The sequence below is a fragment of the Nomascus leucogenys genome, chromosome 12 (genome assembly GCF_006542625.1).
Source record: "Nomascus leucogenys isolate Asia chromosome 12, Asia_NLE_v1, whole genome shotgun sequence".
NCBI lineage: Eukaryota > Metazoa > Chordata > Mammalia > Primates > Hylobatidae > Nomascus > Nomascus leucogenys.
The window spans coordinates 3,312,991-3,333,252 of NC_044392.1; the positions used below are offsets into that span (position 1 = coordinate 3,312,991).

General features: G+C 50.6%; 2 protein-coding genes across 12 annotated transcripts in view; one reads left to right on the forward strand and one right to left on the reverse strand.

The window, feature by feature from the left end:
* CSMD2 (CUB and Sushi multiple domains 2) overlaps window positions 1-15,547 on the reverse strand; it is a 675,146-nt gene extending 659,599 nt beyond the window's left edge. For 9 of the 11 annotated variants that reach the window (XM_030823365.1, XM_030823367.1, XM_030823372.1 and 6 more), the window contains exon 1: window positions 15,189-15,547. In XM_030823365.1, coding sequence (XP_030679225.1) covers window positions 15,189-15,375 — 187 coding nt within the window. In that variant the 5' untranslated portion in view covers window positions 15,376-15,547. Of the gene's footprint in view, window positions 1-13,849; window positions 13,915-15,188 lie in introns of those variants that run through there. The other 2 variants (XM_030823369.1, XM_030823371.1) reach the window with 2 other exon arrangements.
* A 1,601-nt stretch (window positions 15,548-17,148) lies between these two features.
* The window catches only part of C12H1orf94 (chromosome 12 C1orf94 homolog), a 53,221-nt gene continuing 50,107 nt past the window's right edge, over window positions 17,149-20,262 (forward strand). Inside the window, exon 1 of the mRNA XM_003276405.2 lies at window positions 17,149-17,436. The gene's annotated coding sequence lies outside the window, so the exon portion shown is untranslated. The remainder of the gene's footprint in view (window positions 17,437-20,262) is intronic.

A 20,262-nucleotide genomic window follows, 5' to 3' on the forward strand; every position in this document is an offset into this window, starting at 1 on the left:
GCCTGGGCAACATAGCAAGAGCCCTATCTCTACAAAAAAATTTAGAAAAAAAAATAGCCAAGTGTGGTGGCATGTGCCTATAGCCCCAGCTACTCAGGAGGCTGAAGCAGGAGGATCACTTGAGCCCATGAGGTCGAGGTTACATTGAGCCATGATCACACCACTGCACTCCAGCCTGGGTGACAGATCAAGACTCTGCCTATAAAAAAGATAAAAATAAAAACTAAGGGACGGCTTCCACAAGGAAGACTACGATGCTGATAAAGGAGGGGGAGACGCAAACTTGGCATCTCCCAAGCACAGCCTGCTGCTTTAAGTCTTTGTCTAGCTGCTCCCTCTAAGATATTCTACCTGCAAATTGCTCTCCCTCAACCGAATCCCTGCTCACTTTTGAAGATCCTGCTGGCACCTTCTGAATGAAGTCTTCCTTCTTCCCCTCTCCCCCTCCACTGTGCTTGGAGCTCGTTTGGCTTTTAGTAGCTTATAACTGTCCTTGGGGGAAGGAACTTGGTTTTAAAAGGTATTTGTGCCCATGACCCCCAACCCAGGGCCACTGCACTAGGTACTCAGTGAGTGTTCCATGAGCCAGTCCCAATGCTCCTAGGCAGACAGGAGCAGCTAAAGGCCTTAAAAAGCCACCTTGTTGACAGAGGTACGGGGTTGAAGCCTTGTTAAAGAAAAGGCCACGACATCAGAGAAATGCAAATCAAAACCACAATGAGATACCATCTCACACCAGTTAGAATGGTCATCATTAAAAAGTCAGGAAACAACAGGTGCTGGAGAGGATGTGGAGAAATAGGAACACTTTTACACTGTTGGTGGGACTGTAAACTAGTTCAACCACTGTGGAAGTCAGTGTGGCGATTCCTCAGGGATCTAGAACTAGAAATATCATTTGACCCAGCCATCCCATTACTGGGTCTATACCCAAAGGACTATAAATCATGCTGCTATAAAGACACATGCACACGTATGTTTGTTGCGGCACTATTCACAATAGCAAAGACTTAGAACCAACCCAAATGTCCGACAACGATAGACTGGATTAAGAAAATGTGGCACATATACACCATGGAATACTATGCAGCCATAAAAAATGATGAGTTCATGTCCTTTATAGGGACATGGATGAAGCTGGAAACCATCATTCTCAGCAAACTATCGCAAGGACAAAAAACCAAACACCGCATGTTCTCACTCATAGGTGGGAATTGAACAATGAGAACTCGTGGACACAGGAAGGGGAACATCACACTCTGGGGACTGCTGTGGGTTAGGGGGAGCGGGGAGGGACAGCATCAGGAGATATACCTAATGCTAAATGACGAGTTAATGGGTGCAGCAAAACAACAGGGCACATGGATACATATGTAACAAACCTGCACATTGTGCACATGTACCCTAAAACCTAAAGTATAATAATAATAAAAAAAAAAAAAAGAAAGAAAAGGCCACGGAGGGGAGGGTCCTGGCTGGGGTGAGGGTAGACGCAGCAAGGTCAAAGGTCAGGAAGAGGCTTTCACAGATGGCAAGGCTGAGGATGGGGAGGAGGATGACTTACAATGAGGGGGAGTCCTGGCTTCCTGGGAAGTAGCAGGACTGGGGAAGAGGCTGGACAGGAAAGGAAAGGAAAAGACATAAATGGAGGAGATTGGCAGAGAAGGGAGAGGAAAGGAGAGAGGCGGAAGGAACAAAAGGTTGACAGGCACACATGGCCTGGACAAGGTAGAAGATAGCAGGTCTCCCCAGGGACAGCACCTGGAAAGGACCTGCTGACTCAGCCCAAGCAGGTAGACTTTCTATTATTCTTTTATTTCTTCTTTCCTGCCTCCCTTCCTTCCTTCCTCCCTCCCTCCCTCCCCCCACCTTTCTCTCTTCCTTTCTTTCAGTCACGTTTTTAAGAGAGACAGGGTCTTCTAATTCTGTCACCCAGGCTGGAGTATAGTGGCACAATCATCGCTCACTGCAGCCTCCAAGTCCTGGGCTCAAGCCATCCCCCGGCCTCAGCCTCTCGAGTAGCTTGGACTACAGGCACCTGCCACTATACCCCAGCTAATTACTTATTTATTTATTGTTTAATACAGAAGAGATCTCACTTTTTGTCACTTAGGTTGGTCTCAAACTCCTGGCCTCAAGCAATCCTCCCAGCTCGGCCTTCCAAACTGCTGGGATGAGAGGCGTGAGCCACCACACTTGGCCTATTTTCTTTCTAGATGGCAGTTTTGTGATGTTCTCACAGAGGCACGATGAACAGAACCATAACTTATGATCCATGATTCATGGAACGGGTTTAATGTACTTTTGACTGTTCACTCAGCTGTTTACCCTCCCTGGGAGGCCAGGGCACCCGGTAGAGGACTTGTGGAAGAAAAAGGATCCCCTCAGCCCCTCCTTGCTGATGTGGGGCTCCAGGCACCCTCACCAAGACCTGCCTTCCCCAGTAGCACCCTACCCTCATTGTGTTTTTTCAGAGACCTGTGGCTGCCAGCCAAGCCAGTCAGCCACCCTGTTCTCCAAACCTTCCAGACTCCTCAGTGCCCTTCTTTGGTGAGCAGACCCTCTTCCAGACCTGGAACAACCCACTCTCACTCAACCAGGAGCCCACGCAGATGAACCTGCACTGTCACAAGCCATTTCCTGCTCCCCTCTTCACCTGCTCACTCCTGTTGATCCTGCAGGTCTCGGCTTGAACATCCTTCTCTGGGAGCTTTCCTTGATCCCTTGTGTCTAAAGAGTTGTCCCTCTTCTTTTATAAAAATTGTGGTAAAATACATATAACATAAGATGTGCTATCTGAACCACTTAGAAGCGTATAATGTAGTGGCATTAAGTCCATTCACACTGTTGTGCTAACATCACCTGCCATCCATCCACAGATCTCTCTCCATCTTGCAAAACTGAAAGTCAGTGCCCATTAAATGATTAACTACCCATCTCTCCCTCCCCAGCCCCTGGCAACCACCATTCTATTTTCTGTCTGTATGAATTTGCCTGTGCTAAATACCTCACACATCAGTGGAAGCATATGGTAGGTATTTATTTGCCCTTTTGTAACTGGCTTCTTTCTTTTTTATTTTTTTTGGAGACAGACTCTCGCTCTGTCACCCAGGCTGGAATGCAGTGGCGCGATCTCAGCTCACTGCAACCTCCACCTCCCGGGTTCAAGGGATTCTTGTGACTCAGCCTCCCGAGTAGCTGGGACTACAGGCGCGCACAAACATGCCCGGCTGATTTTTGTATTTTTAGTAGAGATAGGGTTACACCACGTTGGCTAGGCTGGTCTTGAACTCCTGGCCTGAAGCGATCCACCTGCCTCGGCCTCCCAAAGTGCTGGGATTATAGGTGTGAGCCAGTGCGCCTGGACTGTAACTGGTTTCTTTCACTTAGCATGATGTCCTCAAGGTTCAGCCATGCTGTAGCAGGTGTCACAATTTCCTGGCTTTTTAAAGCTGAAAGATACTCTATCATATGGATATACCACATTTTGTTTATCCACTCATCTGCACATGGACACATGGGTTGCTTCCGCCATTTGGCTGTTGTGAATAATGCTACTCTGAGCCTGTGGGTAGCTGCCTCTCTTACGTACACTCAGCACTGAAACTTGCCCATGTCCCCAGTGCAGCTGAGAGCTCAGGCACACACAGGCACTCAATAAATGGCTGCTGAAGGAGTAATCCTGCCCATTCTCTAGGTATAGCATCCATACATTAAATTGTACTTTAACTGGGGCCTTCAGGAAACACACGGCCTTGAGCCAGAAACCTCCTGTAGGATGTGGGGGCCCAGGATGGACAGGAAGGTTCTAGGACTCCTCAGAGCCCTCCATACAGAGAGCGAGCCCTGCAAGAGAGTGGGCCCATGGGACCCCGCCATGCTCTCTAGCTCATCAGTGCCCTCATATCTCAATTTCTATCTCCCCAAAAACGCTGATGGATCTGACTATATCAAAAGGAAGCATTTCTGTCCAACGAAAGCTGCCATATGCCAAATAGACGGATTAAAGACTAGAAGAAGCTATTTGTAACTTCTAAAATTAACAAAGGGCAACACCTAGACTATAAACAAAACTTCCACAAATCAACCAAAAGATTTCTAAGGCAAGAGATCCAATTTTTAAATGGGCAAAGAATCTAAATAGGTAATTCAGAAAAAAAGAAGTTCAAACAGCTAACAAGCTTACTAGACTTATACTTGCTAGTAATCAGAGAAGTGTAAATTAATACAATGAGATGGCGCTTTACACTCCTAAAAATGGCAAAGTTGGACAGGTGGCTAATATGAGGTACTCATGAGGACGTGGGAAGACAGAAACTCTTGGGCACTCTTAGTGGAAATGTGACCTGGCACACAATTTCCATGGTGCTCTGGAAAACATCATGGCAGAACATGAAAAATTAACACATTAACCCGAGACAAAATCCTCCATCACACAGTCCAGAACTATTCTCACACAGGGTCCCAAGTGGGAATGTACAAGCATGTTCTTCAGAACTTTTAGTGGTGGGCCGGGCGCGGTGTCTCACGCCTGTAATCCCAGCACTTTGGGAGGTCAAAGCAGGCAGATCACGAGGTCAGGAGACTGAGACCACGGTAAAACTCCGTCTCTACTAAAAATACAAAAAATTAGCCGGGCGTGGTGGCGGTCGCCTGTAGTCCCAGCTACTCCAAGAGGCTGAGGCAGGAGAACGGTGTGAACCCGGGAGGTGGAGCTTGCAGTGAGCCGAGATCGCGCCACTGCTCTCCAGCCTGGGTGACAGAGCGAGACTCCGTCTCAAAAAAAAAAAAAAAGGAACTTTCAGTGGTGAAGTAAGGGGGAGTTGCTGATAAGCTAGAGGGCTATCCTTAGGGTAACAGATACATAAAACATGATGGATGTATAACTCACAATGCAATGCAGCAGTTAGAAACCACTGACTAGGTACACTCAATGAGCATGATGAGATATGCAAAATATGGTGTTGAGTAAATAAAGTAAGAAACCAGATGAAATTTATACTTCAATATCATTTCTAGAAATAAAAAATACATATACATATAAACAACCCTACATATTTTATAAAGGATCCAGGCTTTTTTTTTTTTTTTTTTTTTTTGAGACGGAGTCTTGTTCTATCACCCAGGTTGGAGTGCAGTGGTGCGATCTGGGCTTGCTGCAACCTCCACCTCCCGGGTTCAAGGGATTCTCCTGCCTCAGCCTCCTAAGAAGCTGGGATTACAGTGCACACCACCACGCCCGGCTAATTTTTGTATGTTTAGTAGAAACGGGGTTTTGCCATTTTGATCAGGCTGGTCTCAAACTCCTGACCTCGTGATCCGCCTGCCTCAGCCTCCCAAGTGCTGGGATTACAGGCGTGAGCCACCACACCCTGCCTGGATCCATGCATATTTGAAGACATATATCAAACACATCAGAACGAGTACTTATTGGGATTGGGATAGCTTAGCTTCAGGATTGGGGATGAAGGGAGGCAACCTTTGTAAATAAGAGAGAAGTTTTGCACAGATAGGTGATCATTAAGTGCTTATGGACTGAGGGTAGGATTAATTCAAATGTGACGCACCTGAGACTTGGTGGGGGTGCAGAAAACAGAAAACGTCAACTGTACCTTCCACGTAACTCAGGAAAACTGTCCCTGTAACATTGTCTTCTTTCCACGTTCCTTGGAACAAAATATTGTAGAAGATGTGAGTCCTAGTGGTTCTCGAATGCAGGGAATTTTCCTCTTGCTATAGTTAAAGGCCTCATTCAGATCTTGCACCCTGGATGAATGTGTTAGTGAGAGTGAAGCCCAAGCAGTCAACTCTCTGAGACTGAACTCACAGTGCTGCTGCCCAGGGGTGGGTGGTGGCTGGGGAAAAGGCTGATGGGCTTGGGATGGAGATGGCTTGTTTCTTCCCTTTTGAATTCTCAGGAGCAGTCCCACAGGCCACTGGAGGGTAAGAATGGATCAAGGCCAAGAAGCTCAGCAAGCCCACCCTCCTTCTCACCCCCGAGACCTGAAAAATGGCCTGGCAAGCTGTCTGCAGAGGTTGTAAGCTCCCCATCCTTGGAAAGCCAAGCAGCCTGAGCCCTGGGCAGGATCTCCCACTGGATGGGCTTAAACTAGAAACTTTTTTGGTCTTATTCTAATAGCTCTGGCTTCTTTTTGTTTTGTTGATTAAAGAGCTTCCAAGTCCATCACTGCATAGACACACCGTGTATTATTGTCCCCATTTTATAGGTGTGAAAATAGAGGCCCAGGAAGATGAAATGATTGGCTTCTGGTCACATAGGTGGTTAGGGGCATAGCCAAGCCTGGAAGGCTGAATTCCTGACTCCTAGGCCAAACAGGGCCTTTCTCCTGGCTGAGGATCTGCTACGGGTCAGCCCTTCTGGGAAGGCACATATGATAAGGTCAGCAGGATAGGGCCACACAGGTTCCTGGCAGGAGGGGATGCCAACATCGAGATGTCTGTTTTCATGCTAGGAACATTTTAGCATGAATTGAAAATAAACCATTAAACTGTCATCTCCTTCTTACCGCCAAGTCCACACACCATCACCAAGTCCCACCCAATCACTGAACTCTCTCCATTCCTGAAATGGCGATGGAGGGAGCAATGAAGGTTGGTAGGTAGAGAGATTGAGGCTGGGGTAGGGAAAGGGGTGGGGTCAGGCAGCAACCTGAAGACAAATCTCCCGAGGCCTGAGTCGACTCTGCTCATCTTAGAAAGGGCCATCAATCATTCTGCACAAAATGTCTGCCCATTCTCTCATACTATACTTGTATCTCAAATTTCAAAGTCTCTGCTTTTTCCCTCAACTGTTACATCCGTCACACTCGCTTATTTTCAATCAATAAATAGATGGACCTACTTAATAATAGAACTTATTCTGTTTTCTATTTGAAAACCTTGAAGATGGACACATAATTTTTTGAGGTTTCTGGATTATAATTGCACCTAATTGGTATAAATTAGACATTGGCAGGGCGGAAGGCTATTTGTGTTGCAATATAAGCCCTTATTTTCTGTTCTAGATGGCACAGGAGATTCTCAAGTAAATTTCTCAGAGTAATTTGGTGCTCTCAGTAATTTAACTATACATACATTATTTTTAGCATCATAAAAGTTCCTTATAATAATGATTTTTCAAGGGTGGGACTGACATCCCTTGAACGACAAATTCAGTTTAAAATTTTCCAACAATACAGACACAAACAGGTGGAAAGTAAAAGGGTCTCCAGGAGAAAGACTCGTCCAGCAGAGGGGGCCGTGGAGATAAACCCCTACTCCATCCTCGGCTTTCCTTTCTGTAAGCGGAGCCACTGTGCTAGCTCTAGGGTAGGCACAATGTCTTTCTCTGATGGTGGACTTGATAGGAGCTGCCCTGGTGCTCCTGGTTTGTGCCAGGCATATTTTTCGGATGGGTTCCTGGTGGTGGCCACATGAGACTCCCAGCGTTTCCCTGAAGAATGATCCCTTATGGCAGGAAAAGGGAGCCTCCAGCATTTTAGGATTCATGCTATATGGGACCAAAGGCTAATGGAGACCTTACGTCTGCTGGAAATTTCACAATTCAGTTGAGAAAGAAACTGACCAATGTTCACGAAGTCCTGGTCAGGAAGATGAAAATGCTACAACAATGTGAGGTGGGTCAAGCTATTTCCAGTGCCCTCCCTCACTCCCCATCTCCTCATGTCCACTCAATTGGTGCCCATTCAATTGGTTATATGATAACCCCATCTTATCTCCCAGTCTCTTGTTCCAACTCAACCAACCCAAACCATCCCAATAAATCGGACTCACCTCTATCTCATGCCATTCTACCACAATACCTCTCACCTCCACTCCATCATATCCCAATTGTTCCATTCTACTCCATCCCAACCCCACCCACCCCATCTTATCCCATCCCACCCCAGTGTCTTCTAACACATTCCCTCCCCACCTCACCCCCCATCCCAGTCAATCCCCTGAATACTGCACACCCCACCCTCTAGATCCCATCCCCGACATCACATCTCACTCAATCCTATCCCATTCCATTCCATCACCTATCTCACTCTATCTATCCTGTGCCAATACATCCCAACCCACCTTTGATCCTACCCAACTTACACCTTCCTACTTGAGCTCAGTCTACCTCAAATTAGGCTGTTTCTCCAATCCCACCCCATCATGTTCCACTCCATCTCCTCCCCTCTCATCTGCTGTTTGGCTAAAGTTCACATTGGTGGATGTATAGTGGGTCATGACTATCTTTCATGTGACATTAAGCTACCTGAGAAGGCCAAAGGGGTCTCACCTTCTCCCAAAGCTCTAAGAACTAAGTGTGTGTTCGGGTGGGAGAGAAGAAAAGAAGATAAAGAATCTCGTTTTTAGAAGAGGAGTATGAAAAGACAGTCCAGGAGATTGAGCTTTCTAGAGTCCAGGGGAAAAATAAGTATGAGTTTCCTTTGTTTCTCTTAACTTAAAAGAGTAAAGAGCGAGCTCTGAGAGCCACGCCATCATTTTCAAGTTGAGAAACTCCCATGTTGCATAGCCCACTCTTTGCTTTCTGTGGGTCCAAGGGAAAACTAAGCCCTTCTCAAAGCGAGTGAACCCTGAGACAGAGTCTTTTTAAGGATAAAGACTCTGAAACAATCCTCCATTTGCAGGTTCACCCCAATGTTCCACTGTTGTTGGGGAAGCTCTCACGACACTGCAGCAGACGGAGAGGAGGGGTGTGAGGCCATATGCCACCCAAGGAGAGAAATCCAGGGAGGGCAATGCAGTGCATTCTCAAGATAGAGGGTTCTCCCTCCCTACCCTCCTGGATGAAGAGCACTGAGCTGGGTTGATGGGTTGGGTGAGGGGACCAGGTTCTAAGGTGTGTGCTTTCAGCCAGAGGAGCAGAGAAAAGACCCCCTCCCACTGCATATAGTGGCGCCAGAGAGTGTCAGAGTGTGTGAATTGTTTCTCTTATATTTCTAAGAGGCTGGTGCAGAAACCAAGGAGACTGTAGTTGTAGTAACAGTAATAGTATCTAACATGTATTGAATGCTAACAATGGGCCCAGCACTGTAACAAGGGCTTTCCAAAAAGATGGGCCCTAGGTTCAGGTAGACTTGAGGTTTAATCCTGCCTTCTTTACCTACCTGCTCTACAGCCTTGGCCCAGCTGCTTACTTTCTGAGCCTCACTATCTTCAAATGCAATATTACAGTGATAATTAAATGGTAATGTCTATAAAGCATTTAACCAGCACTCGGTAAAGGAGAGCTATTACTATTGTGCAGATGGGCCTGGGGCTGCCTCCTACTTGAAGATGCCCCTTAACCCGTTTCCAGTCTTCCCAGCCCCCACCTGCCCTGGGAATGCCCAAGAGGGTGGTCTAAGGGAAAGGGAGCCCTGGACTCCAAACAACCTGCCTCTGATAGTCTCATCAGCACACTTATTGAGTGTCCACGATGTGCTCTACACTGCCCGGCCTCAGTTCACAGCCCTTTAGGGAAATGAGACAGATACCACCGCACTAAGCCAAAATTCCAATATGTCCTGATGAGTCTGACAACAAAGGAAATGTGAGGAGTTGTAAGAACCCACAGCAGAGTTCCATCTAGACGGGTGTTTGGGGTTAGAAACCAAGAATGACTTTACAGCCTCCCCGCCAGGAGCTTGTGGTGGCAAGGAATGGACAACAGCTGCTTGAGGATTAAAAGTGTGGGATTCAGGCCTCAAAAGTAGCACAGCGTAACTGATGAGGACAGCCCAGTGGGAAGAGCAAGGCCAAAGAGGGCAGCCTGGGCAGACGCTTCCAGGGACATGGTACCAGCTGGGTCCCCAAGAAGTTGAATAGCAATAGGGTTATGAGTAAAAGATTTGGTGTCAGCCAGGCCTGCACCCAGACTGTGGCTCAGCTATTTACTTAGTGCATGGGTAAGCTATGTGGCCTCTCTGAACCTGTTTCTTCATCTGTGAAATGGGAATAATACTGCAGGCTTCACTGGGTTGCTGAGAGGATGGAGTTAATACATGCAAGTGCTTAAGACAGTGCCGGTGAGTACTCAGTGAACATGAGCTGTTATTATAACTCCCCTGGGTGCCCAGAACAGCTCTCTGAGCATGGTAGGTGGGGGAGGACATGGTGAGGGCACACAGACTTCCTGGCTGATTCCTTTGGCCCCAGCTTCTATTTAATAGGCACATTCGATGAGGTATGGCACTGGACTGGTTGCATCTCTGGTTTCTAATCCTTCCAAAAACTCAGGAATTACTTGTCCTTTTTACAGCAGGGAGCCTGAGCCCTAGAGAGGCCTGAAGATCAGCTGGGTCTCCAGCAAGGCTCTGCAGAGCAATCAGGTTCCCTTAATCCTGCTGGCGTGATGATGAGGGTGAAACAGGCAGGTCAGGCACATGCGTGAGGGTGAAGGGGGTGCTGCTGAAACTGCCTGCTGGGCTCTGCCAGAGAAACCGAAACCAGGCAGTGTCCAAGATCCTGCAATTTGGTCCTCCAGTCCCTGGTGCATGATTCTAACCTCACCTTCAACAAAGCCACACACTCACCAGCCCTAGATATGGTGGGCACTCTCTGCTGCGGTCAGCTCATTTTTTAAAAACCATAAACCCTCGGCTTGATTGCAAATGGAAATTCAAATTCATACACACACTGGTGACTGAGTAGTGAAATGCCTTCCCTTGGCTCAGGGTTGGAGGAGAGTGGTACACCAAGGGCTTATTGTTGCATTGGTTCTAGAACCTTGGGAGCTGTAACCAAACGGTGATACTTAGTTGTGGGGAAAAGGAACAGGGGACCAGATGTCTTTGTCATCTTATTACCTCTGCAAACCAGCTGGCTTCCTTGACCCCTGATTTAGTCTTATCGGTCCCTGGAAAACTCTCCAAGAAAAAGAAAACTGTAAAAATCATCTGATCAAACAGCCATACATCAAGTACCAATTCTATGCCAGAACCTGAGCTGGATACAGGGATACCAAGAGAAATAAAGCACCGTCCCTGCCTTCAGTAAGCTCACATTTTAATATATAAGGCAGACAAATAAATGCTTTTTAATACAATTCAGTTTGTACTATAATAGAACATTGGGTACAGTCAGTGCTCTAGTCTACAAGAGGCTGACTAAAAGCAAGCACTCAGACAACATACAAAGCAGGGGAAGTTTTTTTAATTTGGCATTTGATTTTTTTAAAGCCATGATGTGATTGGCATGGGAAAAATCAGAACTTTGTCAGAATTCCATCTACTTAAACTATCTACTTATAGTTTAATATTGCTTTTTTAAAATTAGTTAGTAAGGGAGTGGAAGGCATGATAGCTTTTTCAACGCTCAGAGCTCCTCAAGGAAAGTAGCTAGGTTTGAGAATAATTGAGGATATGAAACTGACAGAATTTGATGACCACGTGATAACGAAGGAGCTGAGGATAATCCAAAGGTTTCTGGGCTCCATAACTGGGAGGCTACAGGACCACCAGCTCACATAGGAACTACTGGAGGCTTAAGAAAGAAGCTAATAAGATCGATTTGGAAGGGAAATATCTAAGTGAAGATGTCCAAGAATCGGCTAGATATATGGGTTACTTAGACCCAGAGTTCCCATGGACCAGGAAGCCAATAGATGAATTTCAGGAGAGACGTCTTGGCAGAAGAGATCTGTCTGGAAGCTTCAGAGTGTGGTAGTGGAAGGGTTGGGCAAGGATGAGCTCACCCAGGGAGTGGTGAAAAGGAATGGGAAAAAGTACAAAGAATTAAATGCTGCAGGACACCATACTTCAGGGAGGGGAATAAGTGTTAGTGTTAGAGACTGAGAAGGAACACGAAAGAGATAGGAGAAAAATCAGTAAAATATAGTGTCCCAGAAGCCCAAGGAAGAGAAATTCATCCAAAGTGGACACAGCCACAGAGAGATAAAGGAAAATACAGACAAAGTACAATGTATTTGGCAATTGAGGTGGTCACTGGTTCTCTCTTCTAGAGTGTTCCAGTGGCATCCTGGAGACAGAGGCTGAAGCAAGGAGTGACTGGTAGCAGAGAAAACTGACATGAAGACCCCTTTGAAGAGAAGTGACTGTAAAAGACAAAGAGAGATGGGACAGTGGCTTAGATAGGTCAATAGGGCCAAGAAGGCTTCTTGGCTTGTTTTGTGTTAAAGATGAGCCTGTTTACAGGTCAAAGGGAAACGTGTTTTAAGAAGGGAGGGTGGCCAGGTGCGGTGGATCACTCCTGTAATCCCAGCACTTTGGGAGGCCAAGGTGGGCAGATCATGAGGTCAGGAGTTCAAGACCAGCTTGACCAACAAGGAGAAACCCCCTTCTCTACTAAAAATACAAAATTAGCTGGGCATGGTGGCATGCACCTGTAATCACAGCTACTCAGGAGGCTGAGGCAGGAGAATCACTTGAACCCAGGAGGCAGAGGTTGCAGCGAGCCAAGATTGTGCCATTGCACTCCAGCCTGGACAATAAAAGAGTGAAACTCCCTCTCAAAAAAAAAAAGGAGGATGATTGATAGGGAGAGCAGGTAATTGGTGGGAAGTCTCCAGGGAGGCTGGGGTGGGGAGACGGAGGGGGAGTGCAAGGCAGGACAAGGACTAAAGGGGTTGAGGGGAGAAGGTATGGGTGGGTGAGGAGACTCCCCTTTTTCAAATCATTTTATTCATTTATCCAGTGATCACTGAGCCGAGGAAGGGAGACGGTTCAGTCCTGAGCGTCTTTTAAATTCAACAGTGTGAACTGAACACAAAATGAATGTGTTTCCCCTTCTAATGTACCAAATCCTGCCGATCTTCTGTCAGCAAGTCCATTTCCAAATCTCTGCTGCCTGCAAGGCCAAGCAGCCCATCTAAATGTGGGAAAGGCTTAAAAAGAAATGTACTGGGCTGGGCGCGGTGGCTCACATCTGTAATCCCAGCACTTTGGGAGGCAGAGGCAGGCGGATCACCTGAGATCAGGAGTTCGAGACCAGCCTGGCCAACATGGTGAAACCCCGTCTCTCCTAAAAATACAAAAATTAACCGGGCGTGGTGACGGTCGCCTGTAATCCCAGCTACTCGGGAGACTGAGGCAGGAGAATCGCTTGAACCCAGGAGGCGAAGGTTGCAGTGAGCTGAGACCGCGCCATTGCACTCCAGCCTAGGCGACAAGAGCAAAACTCCGTCTTAAAAAAAAAAAAAAATTAAAAAAGAAAGAGAAGAAAAGAAAAGAAATGTACTGGAAGCTTGCGAGCCAGAGCAGGGCCTGCCGGAGAAGAACTACCCCAAGCCATGAACACAAGGCCCCCTCCCCCCAACTTCTCTACTGAGCAAGGAGCTGCGAGCAAATGGATCTCTATAGGGCAGGATTCCAGCACCGCTGAGCGGTGCAAGCGCCGGTGAGTCGGCCTTTTTCTCTCCCCTAGGGGCAGGATATGCCCAAGGGGCAGGGACAAATCTAGCCAGAAAAACAATTCAGTCCGATGCCGAGACATTCTCCAATCAGCTAAGCCAAAGACCGGCCTCGCCTCGACAAACGTCCGGGAGGCCTGGCGGGAGGTAGCAGCGATTCCCCCACCGCCCATGTGGCAAGTCTGGGTGACCAGCAGCGTCGGTATGGACAGCCTCCCAGTGGGTGCGGGTGTGCGAGAGGCCAGAGCTCCCAGGCGCGCGCACCGCGGGCGCCCCTCTCTGGGTGTCGGTGGCTATGACTCTTAGCAGAACCTAAGAAAGTCCCGTCAGCTAGGAATGAAGGAGCCAGAGCTGGCTCGCGGCGCCCTCCCTGACCAAGAACCCCAGCATGCCGCGGTTAAGCGGTGGGCGACACGGTCTGCGAGGACAGACTCACAAGATGCCCAAGGCCAGAGTGGGCCAGAGAGCTCGCCACTCACTGACCTGCCAGAGGAGAGGTGCACTTTCCCAAGAAGGGGAACTGGGGTGGTCTAGGCCAAGCCTTCAGAGATTCAATCGGTGGTTTCAAAACAAAACAAAACAAAAACAAAAACAGAAAAGAAAACACGGCTCCAGGTCGAAGGTGCCCTAGGTCTAGGCCCGGGCAGCAGGTGTTTCGGTTTCTCCCCCGGTGGGTGTCAGCCTCGCGGGCTAAATGAAAATGCGGTTCCAGGCATCCCGGTTTGGACCCGTCTCCACCAGGGCACACGGAACTTTCTAGGTTGTGGCTAGAACTGAGCTTCGGAGGGGTGCTGTGGGTAAAGTGGGAGGGGACCAGTCGCATCCAGTAGCCTCCACAGGGGACCGGGTTCCCTCGAAGGTTCGCGTACCTCCCCCGCGCGCTGCAAGCTGCAGCCAGACACCCGCGAAGTTCCGGGACTCTCCGCACCCGCTAGGTCTGCCCCCTCCCGGACTCGGTCGTCGGGAGCTGGTCCCGCCGCCCGCGCCGCCGCTGCCGCTGCCGCAGCCGAGGCGCTCGGCTGCAGCAGGGCGCGGGAAAGGGCACTTTGGCGCGGAGTGAGAACCGAGAGGAATGTGGCAGCGCGAAGCCTGGCGGCGACACTCCCTCCTCCGCCCCGGCCTACAACCCCCACCCCCTCCTTCCCGTCCCTCAACACCCTCCAGCCCCCACCTGCGCCCTCCTACAAGGAAGGCGCAGGATCCCCCACCGTGGGCACGCGTCCACCTGAACCCCCTCCTAGCGCCGAGGGAGGGGTAGCATTTGGGGAGGGGGATGGCGGCCGCAGTCTCCAGGCGGCTCTAGAGGGGGCACCGGTTTCAATGGGAGAAAATGGGCGGGGGCAGGGAAGGGCAGACCATGCAGACGCGGAAATGGGGAGGGGGCGCGCGGTTCCTCTCCAGCCCCCAGGACCAGCGTGCCTGGCAGAATCCGGAGCCGGGGGAGTAGGGCTCCGGGAAAGTTTATCGGGAAAAAGCCCAGCACCTTGGGGGCTGGGAGGCTGGAGAAACTGAAGCCACAGACCAGGTGCCCCGCAACCCCGGGCGGGGGTCTGTCTCCCAGGCCCCCACACCGGCCGCATGCGGCCAAGTTGCGGCTGGGGTTGGGGCAGCAATGAGGGTGAGGGTGGAGGTGAGGACGTGGCTGAGGGTGGGGTGGGAGACGGAGGCAGGGATGAGAATGAGAGTAGGCAATTGGGAGGGTGGGAGATTCAGGAAGGGATAGAGGCGGGGGGAGGGACTGGGACCGGGTCGAGGATGGGTGGGCTCGGGGCTCGGGTGGGGCGCGCGGCGGCCGCTGGCTCCTCGGCGCGGCTGGACTCACCCGCGGCGGCCGAGACGCTGAGCAGCCCCCAGCCCAGCAGCAGCAGCAGAGGCGGCGGCGTTGGCGGCGGCGGGCGGCCCCAGCGGCTCCCGGCGCCCGGCACGAGCGCCGAAATCCCGGCTTCGCCGCGAGCCCTCCCCGCGGGGCAGCCGCAGCGCCCCAGCTCCCGTCCCCGCGAGCGCGGCATGGCGCGGCCGGCAGCGCCGAGGGAGAGGCTCCGCTCGCCGCTGAGGAGAAAGGAGGTCAGGAGAGCTCTGGAGCTTTTTTCTGCTCGGAAAAAAATCCCGGTACGCGGGAGCCCTGAGCTTCTGCGGCTGGAATGAACCAAGTGTCCGCCCGGCCGGGGAGAGGCGCGCTGCGCTCTCGGAAATGACTCGCTCCAATCCCGCTTCGCGGGGTTCGCGCCGGGGGGCGGGGGGGGGTGAATTATCCCCGGATTAATCACTCCGGAGCCGCTTCTCCGCCGCTCCAAATGCTGGGGGTGGAGGCGCAGCTAAGGAAAAAATATTGGGGGACGGGGGTTCCTCTTCAGCGCCACCTCCACCTCCAGATAAACCACAAATTACATCTAAAGGGTTGTTTATCCGTGTTTGTTTTGCAATTGACCAGTTTCTTTTAAGTTCAGTCCTCCCGTTTTCATTTGTAAGATCACCCATTAATACACCCCCCTCTCCACACACACACACACACACACACGGTGACAGAGACACACGCACTCACACACACAGGCACATACACGCACGCCTCTTCCACGTTTGGAAATTGGAATCCTGTCTGGGAAAAGGTAACCAAAGAAGGACGCGGTTCCCCAAGTCTTGGCTCTTACCAGCTAATCTTGGGTGGTGGCTTTGAACTTGCCATCTGGGGCCGGGGGCGATGCTTATGAGCCTCATTCACAATAGCCTCCTACCCCATCCCAGGAGAAGGGTGTGTGTGCGTAGACAGAGGTAGGGTTAAGAATTGGAGGGCGGTGGAGGGGGGTTATGTGTGTGTGTGGTGGGGGGAACCCGTTCATTTGACCCAGTGCGGTCCCACTCCTACCCTAAGACAAAAATCTCAGGATGGCAGAGGCGGTCCCTGTGTGCACGGGAGTTGGGGGTGGGGAGTGAGGTTGGTGGAAGGACGGTGCAAGAGTTACTAGTACAATTTATCCCCAAATTTAAATAATCGGATCCTACTTCTTCCTCTCCCCCTCCTCCTCCCAGCCAAGGCCCCAAACCAGGAGAGTTCTTCCCAAGGGCGTGAGCCGCTCCCCACCTCTCCCCAGTAGCGGCTGCCTCTAAGCCCCAAGGGCTTAGCGTCGGTCCCCACCCCATCCCCCAGCCGACTCGGTCGCCGTCTCTGTCTCGTCTACTCCAGGCTTCTCCGCCAGTCACAATGGCTCCTTCGCTGTCTACGCCAAACTCTCGCCGAGAGGGAAGAGACGCTTCATGGGGGGAGGCTGGAGGAAACTGGGAGGGGCAAGGTCCAGAGAGGAGGCTCCTGCTGGCGCGTGCAGTGGAAAGGCACCTGCGATGGGCACCCCCACCCCCTTTGCCGACGCCCCCCAGAGAAGCTGTGCTCCGGGCTTAGGGCAGCCCAGTTTGGCCAAAACGGAGCGTTGGCATCTGTGTGGCCAAGGGGGCAGTGGCCGGCGGGCGGTGGGGCCCGAGAATTTCCGAGGAAGGGTGTGGAGAGGGACTATAGGGTTGGCGAGCCAGGCTGGGGGTGGTTGGCGACCCAGGCTGGCCGGCTGTCAGCGTGGCCAGGAATTTCCATCCAAGGAAGGGTGTGAAGAGGGGCTGTGGAGTTGACGATATGAATTGGGGGGCGGGGGCAGGGCTGGAGGAGTGGAGGCTTGTCCCTACTCCCCATGAAAAACTTCCTCCCCAGAGCCACGCTTTCGCAGCCTCCTAGATGCCGCTCTTCCTCCCTCCCCCCAACCCAAGTTGTTCCGGTTTCCCTGAATGAGCTCATCCCGCAGCTGGGGAGCCAGCCCGGTGGCCCTGGGCAGGCGAACCTCCTCAGAATCGCGGGCCTGGTCCCCACCCCCAACACGCTTGCCTGCCCGCCCCTCCCGACGCCGCCTTGCTGGGTGCCAAGAACCAACCGAAGCAGCCAGAACTCCTCAGTGAAAGGCCTGCTTTATGTCCCTGGGGCAGCGGGGAGGGGGCTTCTCCCTTCGCATTGTCCAGACTCAGCCTCCGAAAGAGAGGGCTCAGCCTTCCCACCAGCCACGGAGAGGAGGAAGGGACTGACTACGCCGGGAGTGAGTGGTGGTGGTGGCCTTGGGGGCTGCTAGCTGGGGTTGCCTGGGGGTGCGCTCCTGGCTTCTAAGCTCGGACTTTACCCCTCTCTTGGAGGCGGGGTTCTCCTCCAGGGAAAGGAACTGGCAGAGATGCCCAGGCCTCCTGTGCAGCCCACAGCTGGGCAGAAGAGAGTCTGCGCTGCTCTGTAATTCTAGGGCTGCAGGCCAACGGGCTTTCTCTTACCCTCTTCTCAGCTCCAGAACTTTGCTCTGTGGCTGCAACGGGCAGATGAGATTTACCCCCAGAACCTTCCCGGGCAAAAGGAGTGTTTGTCATCCTTCTCCCTGGGGGCTGTGGAGGGCGGGGCACCTATTTTATCCCTGCAAAAGGCCCAGTTACTCACATCCTCCGCCATTCCTGCTCTCTGATCTATTTGGGTCCACATGCATTTACTGAGCGCCTCCTGTGCTCGGGGGCCCTGAGCGAGGCTGTGCTGTGGGCCCTGCAGAGATGCACAGTGTGTGGTCCTGCTTTGGGAGGATGCAGGCCAGAGGTGGAAACCCACACGTAACTGATACCGTCAGACAGCCATAATCACCATGACTGAAGAACCGGCATACTACCGAGAGGCCTGTCAAGACAGTGAGCTTTTCTTGGACTTGGGGGATCAGAAGGCTAATTTAAGAAGGAAAGTAGGATTTGGGCTGGAACCTGAGACATGGATAAAGACCTTAAAAAGGTGTAGATTCATTTACTCAACAAATATTTATTGAGCATCATTATGTGTCTGGGTGCTGTGCTAGACAATGAATATACACCTAGTGAACGGTCCCTGACTTGATGAAGGCAGAAAATATGTATACAAATACACATAAAGTTACTAATTAAGGATGCTACAAAAGGAAAGTTTATGGTGCTAGAAGAAACAATATGGGGACATGCTTTAAGGAGATGGTCTGAGAAGGCCTCTCTGAGATGGCAACGGTGGAAGATGGGATCTAAAATTAAGCAAGATGCTCAGGAGGCTGAAGCCAGAGGATCATTTGAGCCCAGCTGTTCAAGGCTGCAGTGAGCCATGATCCCACCACTGCACTCCAGCCTGGGTGACAGAGCCAGACTCTGTCTATAAATTAATTAATTAATTAATTAACGTAACAATAGAATTAAGCAAGGCAGCCATGCAAAGTTGGGGAGAGAGCTTTTGGTGTAGTGAGCACAGGCAAGGCTGTAAAAAGGAAAGGGGGCCAGGAAGAGGAGGATGGGGCTGGATCGAGGTAAGCAATGAGAGATGCAGAGTGGGGCAGATCACATAGGGTCTATTGGGGATGGCGAGGGGTTTGCATTTTATTCTTAGCCAGTGAGAAACAGAAGGTGTATTAATTTGCTAGGGCTGCTGCCACAACAAAGTACCATAGACCCTGTGGCTTAAACAACAGAATGTATTGCCTCACAATTCTGGAGGCTGGAAGTCCAAGATCAAGATGTTGACACAGTTGGTTCCCTCTGAGGCTTCTCTCTCTGGCTTGTAGATGGCTGCCTTCTTCTCCCTGTGTCCTCAACATGTGTTCCCACGGTACATATCTGTGTCCAAACTTCTTCTAATAAGGACACCAGTCATATTGGATTAAGGCCCAACCCAATGACCTCATTTTAACTTAATTGACTTTTTAAAGACTCTACCTCCAAATAAGGTCACATCCTGAAGTACTAGGGGTTTGGACTTCAACCTGTGAATTTGGGTAGGGGGCACACAATTCACTCTATAACAGGAGGAGATGACTTTTCAGATGGAGGGAGGAGAGAGATGCTTGACAGTCAGAAAATATATGTAAAGAGATATCTGTTTACATTTATTTTCTGTGTACAGCATGACTCCTTTAGTGAAAAGTAGACAGCTCTGAATACAAAAGGTAGGTTTTCATTTCTGGGAAAGAGACGCCAAGTGATGTGGCCTAACATATACTCTAACTTCTCTGTGAGGAAAGGGTAAGAAAGGAAAAGGTACCACTTAGAAGACCACTGCAATAGTCTGAGCCAGGAAACATGGGGGCAAAGGCAGAGATGGGGACCCAACATCTGCAGGGCAATGGAGATGCAGGAGTCAAAGGCATAACAGCCTACCCCCATCTAGCCTAGGAGAGTGTGGGTCTCAGCCCAGCCCCCAGTGCTGGCTCCCTGCCTGCCCCTCCCATTCTCCCTATGAGCAACAGGCAGCCGTGGGTTGAGGTGTCTTTACAATATCACATTGCAAAAAAGCCCAGTGCAGTCTAGTGACTAGCCAAGATAAGCCTAATATCCAGATAAAAATCAGAGTTTGATTTAGAAAGAATACAAGGCCTGATGCTCTGGAGAACTCTGCCTCATTCAAGGAGGAGCTGTAGACTTGATGCCCCGAAATGTTCATTCTGACCCAGGAAAAGATCAAAAAGCCTTCTGAAGCCAAAAGAGAGAGAGAGAGAGAGAGTGAGCAAATGGGAGATTCTAGCAATGCAAGGGCAGAAATAGAGGCCAAGGGGCAGGCAGGGCTGCAGAGAAAGGCTACGGGACAAAGATGGGCTCAGAGGAAAAGCTTAGGATCCCAAATGGGGCAGGATTTTCAAATCATGAGCATGATCAGGCCAAAGTGAGTATCTCCCAAGGGCGAGGCTGTCACCATAGCGGTGGCAGTGATCTGCTGCCCAAGGAATGGCAACAGAGGGGCTTCATGAGGAAAAAGCCCAGACCACACCAAGGTGAGGCTGTGGGCTTCTGAAACCAGGAGGGAGAAGTGAGAAGGGGCCCACAGCCTAGGCCATTCCTCTAGCGCTACCACATGCTGCGGTCACCAAATTCTGACATTCTTGGAG